The sequence below is a fragment of the Nannobrachium achirus genome (genome assembly GCF_963921795.1).
Source record: "Nannobrachium achirus genome assembly, chromosome: 21".
NCBI lineage: Eukaryota > Metazoa > Chordata > Actinopteri > Myctophiformes > Myctophidae > Nannobrachium > Nannobrachium achirus.
Window position 1 is genome coordinate 22,347,277 of NC_137828.1, and position 6,000 is coordinate 22,353,276.

General features: G+C 42.3%; 1 protein-coding gene across 1 annotated transcript in view; it reads left to right on the plus strand.

Moving 5' to 3' along the window:
* The window catches only part of LOC308307101 (ATP-dependent 6-phosphofructokinase, platelet type-like), a 68,647-nt gene extending 65,909 nt beyond the window's left edge, over nucleotides 1-2,738 (plus strand). The window contains exon 22 of the mRNA XM_080752236.1: nucleotides 732-2,738. Within this exon, the coding sequence (XP_080608362.1) occupies nucleotides 732-894 (163 nt within the window). The 3' untranslated portion in view covers nucleotides 895-2,738. The remainder of the gene's footprint in view (nucleotides 1-731) is intronic.
* The last annotated feature ends 3,262 nt before the right edge of the window (nucleotides 2,739-6,000 follow it).

Consider the following 6,000-nt stretch of genomic DNA (forward strand, 5'->3'; position numbering starts at 1 on the left):
AATTGCCTCCGGTGAGTAGGTTGGTGCCTTGCATGGCTTCCTCCGCCACCGGTGTATGAATGTGTGTGTGAATGGGTGAATGTAATGCACAATCTATGTAAAGCGCTTTGGATTAAAAGCGCTATATAAATGCACCATTTACCATTTACCATTTACCATATATACAGTAGGTATCAAGTGTCAGGTGTCAGAGAGCTGTCATTGCCATCTTGTGGTCAATCTGAATAACTACACATCACTACATCAATACATATCACAACAATCACAATCACAACACAAAAAGAGTCCCGGGGACTGTATTCCATACAGCAAATACAAACACTACTACAGTATATGTACAAATTAAACTTACCTCCCCCTTTTGATCTCCTGATAAATGTTTTTTCAGGCTAAATCTGGAAAGAAACCAGCGTTACACAATCCTTTTAATCGTTTCGAGACCCAAAAGAGAAATTAGACTAAACCTTTTACTCTGTTCTTAGTCTGCTCTTTTTCCCCTCTACACCAAACCTCTGCTGAAAATAGAAGATTTTTGCTATTTTTTGCTCAAGTTCTCAGATTATGGACACTAGGGTTCAAGTGGTCAATATAAAAAAGGAGACAAAAAGTTTCTATCACACAAAGATTTGGAGGACCCCCTGTAGTAACTCTGAGGACCCCCATAGGGTTCCCGTACCCCCTGTTGTGAAGACCCTTGTTTTAATGGATGACATGCTCCTGTCGTCTCACAGCCATAGGATCCCCAAGGAGCAGTGGTGGCTGAAGCTGCGTCCGCTGATGAAGATCCTGGCCAAGTACAAGACCAGCTACGACGTGTCCGACGCCGGCCAGCTGGAGCACGTGATCCGCAACCGGCCCAGAGAGTCCGACTCAGCGGCCACCGTCACCATGTGAGGCCCGGACCGGCCCGGCCCGGCCCGCCAGGACCATCGTGTGTCCCCCTCCACCCCCACCACCACCCCTCCTCCTCGGTCTGTGAAGGCAGTCAACGTATTGTTGTGTTGTAAAAGAGTGCCAGTTTTTCCATCTCCGCTCTCTCTGTTCGGGCTCCGTTTATACTCTATCGTGTCGGCTGTGTAACCTTGGAAAAGATTATGTATTAAGCATAGTAGTTCTCAACAGGCCTGATCTAGAAAGCATAGATTTTAGGCCCTATCCGGCCCGAAAACGTCAGGTCGAGTATGGTCGGGTTTGGAAAGAATTTGAGAACTCTTATTACAGAGTAATTGTACTAAAATAATAATCAAATATATTTTCTTTTTTCATTGAGCCCGAGGCCCTACCCGGCCCGACTAATTAGCATACATTTAAGCCCTACCCATCCCTAAATGTCGGGTCGGGTTTGAGTATGGTCGGGTTCGGGCAGAATTTGAGAACTCTAATTAAGCACTTGAACCCCAGCATGCCTATTCTGGGGGGGTGGGGGGCTTTCCGCGGAAATAGCAGATCTACAAGCTCAAAGCGTCTTACGTTGCGGCAAATGTTTTAGCTTGTTGATATTGTCTTCTAAATCCTACTGGTTTTCTGAAAAAAAAACATGTGTTTCTTTATCGGTGGTGCTCAAAGTTTTTAATGTCTAGGACCCCTAGAATTTTATGTATTTGACCGCGGACCCCCATCTCAAAATATTTTGTTCCAGGGACCCCCCCCCCCCCAGAAGCAAAAATTTGAGTTAAAAGAATAATATATATATTCAAAGATTTGCACACATTTTCACAGGGTTTTCAAAAATAGCAGATACAGTATACAAGCTCATAGCGCGGCACTTGGTGCCGCACTATGAGGTTGTATATCTGCTATTTTTGAAGAGCCAAAGTATGAAAAAATAACGGTTAAAGTGGTTACGTGAAACGGATGCGTTCGCAGTCTTCCTCTCACCTAACATCTTCCTCTGATCACGTTCTGACAACGTCCCACACAGAAGGGTCAACATTCACCGTTCCACTTGTTTTCCGTTTTCCTGTATGAATCCATTGTTTGGTTTAGTTACTAAGAAACTTAAACCTAACGCTCTGCAGTGCTCCTGAACTCTGAGGAAACTCAAATGTGTAGACCGACAGACACACGCACACACAGCCCACAAAACACCCATGATGCCATGACACCAACCTCCGACTGTTCACGTGTGTATCTTTGTTGCCCCTGGTTGTTTGTCGTCGCCGTCATTTCTAAATTGCACTTTCTCTGTTTCTAAACCTCTTTTAAGTAGGCTATGTATGACAGTATAAATCCTTCTGTAGAACCTTTCTGTTTGTGTATATACAGTATATATAGCATATATAACTGCCTATAGGGCCAGTGTGAGGCTCAGTGTATTAATATGAGACCAATGCGGAACATGAATACGCCCAGTAGAGTGCAGTCCTCCACCAAGGCCTAAACGTCCTAGTTTGCTAGTTTGCTTTGGCCTGACAGTGGCACTAAAGGGAAAGGTCGTGTGGGTCACCAAAATCAACGATTCCAGTCGTTATTTGGGGAGATGGGTCAGTCACAGACCGACAACCGGACAAGGCAAAAATGACCTCCTTGTTAGAGATGAGGACTCGACTGCTTGCCGCCGGTGGAACGCACTGCCCGATGAGCTTTACATTTCAAAGAAAGGTTTTACTTTTTAATACTATTTGTTGTTTTTTCTTGAAACACATGGATGTAACATATTTAATTTAGGCACTGCTGTACTAAGTATAGGTAAAATATTGTGTTGCACCATTAATTTAAATGTGTAAGGACAGCTAATGTTTCCCACACAATAAACATCCGATATGCGAAATGTCCCCTAGTCGTTGATTTCTTTGTTTAACCTCGTAGGGAGAATGGGGTGAGTAAGCCACTTTTACATTTTTCCTTAGCACAACCAGAACAAAATAGGGGAGAGAGAGAGAGAGAGATTGTGTGATTGTAATGTTAACTTTTGTTTTTGTAAAGTGCAGGAGCCACGTGCATTTTAATTATTTTAGGGAAATTACTGCACGTTCATGCGATGTAAATGTACTTCGTTACCACTGACAACCTTGCATACTGATGACCAAAACGTTGAGTGGAGTGTTCCTTTAATGGATTAACTGGCCTGAAAATAGAGGTTAGAGAGATGTTGCCGAGTTCACGATGTTCCCGAGGGACCATCATAAATGATGTCATGTCATTCTTCTGAATGAGTCAATAATCATACACCTGCGCTACAGAGAAATATGCGTTTTTGATATCACAAGGTATAGCTGGCATAAGCACACACACCTGAGGTGATGGAGCCTAATGTGAGATGGATCAGACTGCGTAAGCAAGACTTGTCCCAACGTAATAACTGGCTGATCCACCAGGCATCTCCAGGTAAGTTGCACTCATGTGGAACATACAGTGTTTTTACTTTGGATACAATCGGTTATGTGGTGCAAATAAGGCCATCTAACTAGCTATACATTTACGGAATGTCTGTCCGCCGTACGTATGTCTGTACTCTGTCTATACTCGGACGTCAAAGTACTGACACAGAACACCATATATGGGCATATTACGGAATGTCTGTCGGTCTGCCGTCTGTACTCTGTCTATTCTCTGATGTCATAGTACTGGCATCACATACAGGCCTTGACACGGAACACCACATATGGGCATAAAGATCTGCCCAACGGGAACTCCAACTTCTGAGTCCTACATTCAATCCCTCATATACTGTGCACACCCTTGGCAAGATCCTAGTTAGAATATAATACACATATTCAGTGACTTAGCCTGAGGCTATATTCCAGGAGAGATTTTCACACTTGTCACATTATTACTTTATTGCACCATTTATATCATTTTGTTACAAAAATAGGCCTATGTAAATCTTTACTGTACTATAAAGATCCGTTTTACTAAGTATAGAGGGTCTTAGTGGTTAGACTGAAATGATATTGATACATTCCAAATATCAAAATGATAAAATAACCCCATCAATAAAGGCATAAAAGCAAAGAAAAGAAAAAAACTCATCTTGCCCAGGGTTAGGGGGTAAGTTCATCCAAACCAAGAGGTACAAAATATTTAAGTTAAATTGACCATTTAGTTGTTTAAGTCGTTAAAGAAAATTAGACTATTATTGTGTCAATAGTAATCAACAGTCAACTGTACTGGACACTTGTCAAACATTGGCCAAGTTTTGTCAAATGTTTTCAGAAGTTTGAAAATAGCCTATATTTTCAATTTTTTTATATTATACTAATAACCTTGGGCATGACATTTAGGTTTACAACTAATGCTTCAAATAGTATTATTTTGGGGGGTCATGGCCTGAAATGTTTGAGAACCACTGCATTAAAGGACTATATTCAACATTCCATCCATCAAGGATGTTTTTTTTTATTATTATTATTATTTTATTTGTATTATTTCCAAAGACCCCATCACTCAGAGGAATATTCTACATTATCGCCGTTTACTATCAGAACCGTCACATACCGTCACATCTTGACCGTATCTGTATGTACGTATGGGTAACGCTTGTCTTTTTTGTTGATTGACTCTCATGCTCTGACATCACTGTGATGTCATGGGAACCAAATCCCTTTTATTGCCTTATATGGTGATCCCTGTGATGCTAGGAGAACCAAATACTTGTTATGCCCATATATGGAGATCCCTGATGTCCAAATCACTGTGACTCTGTGCCACACTGGCCAAGACATGGCATGTCTTGGCCAGTGTGACGTGGCCGGTCGCTTTTCGCCTCTGTCCCTTTTATGCCCATATGAAGATCCCTGATGTCATTATGCAACACAGGAGATCCCTGTGATGCCAGGGGAACAAATCCCCTTTATGCCCATGGCGCGACCTCGCCCTGGTCGCTTTTCACCCTTAGGCGTCTTACTGGTACATTATAGTGTACAGATTGTTGTTGGCTTTGCAGAGGAAGGTGGTATTTGAGGACAAGCGGAGATCAAGTTGTACCGCCTGAACTAGTTTTTTGTTTGGCAAGGTATATCTACAGTACTTAGTTTGTTGTCAGTCGCTTTCCATTCAGGTAAACAGGTATGTTGGTGATACAGTGTTGAAACATTGCTGGGATTTCATTGGTATCACCGCATTTAAAGGAATGCAGTGATACTAATGTTATATCCCGACAGTCAGCCATTCAAGAGATAGAGACAAGATCTGATCTGCAACAATAGATAAAATGTGTGTGTTTGTGTGTGTGTGTGTGTGTGTGTGTGTGTGTGTGTGTGTGTGTGTGTGTGTGTGTGTGTGTGTGTGTGTGTGTGTGTGTGTGTGTGTGTGTGTGTGTGTGTGTGTGTGTGTGTGTGTCACACAATTGTGTCATGCACAGCACAAATAGGCCTATAGTGAAAATCGCTGATCTACAAGCTCAAAATGCGTCAAGCATTTTGAGCTTGTAGATGGAGTATTATAAGCGTCAAAGACACCGATTGCGACATCTTCATCACAGCAGCTGTAATAGTTGGAGAACCTTGTTCAGCTCTTCCCAGCAGGTCCGTTTCAAGCAGCAGGTTACTGCAAACCTTCTGCAGAACACATGAGGAGTGGCTGAGATTAGAGATCTTTATATGCAGACAAATAAACATCAATTTACCGTACCAGGAATTGTGTGATTTTGGTTCTCATAAAAAAAAAAAAAAAAACACCATCCTGGTCTGTATACTGCCTCCCCCTGCGTGCGTGCGTGCGTGCGGGCGCGCATATTTTAATTGAAAAAAGTTATAGTTCTACACATCAATTAACCATAGGCTAGCCTACAATTCGTCACACAATTGTGTCATGCACAGCACAAATAGGCCTATAGTGAAAATCGCTGATCTACAAGCTCAAAATGCGTCAAGCATTTTGAGCTTGTAGATGGAGTATTATAAGCGTCAAAGACACCGATTGTGACATCTTCATCACAGCAGCTGTAATAGTTGGAGAACCTTGTTCAGCTCTTCCCAGCAGGTCCGTTTCAAGCAGCAGGTTACTGCAAACCTTCTGCAGAACACATGAGGAGTGGCTGAGATTAGAGATCTTTATATG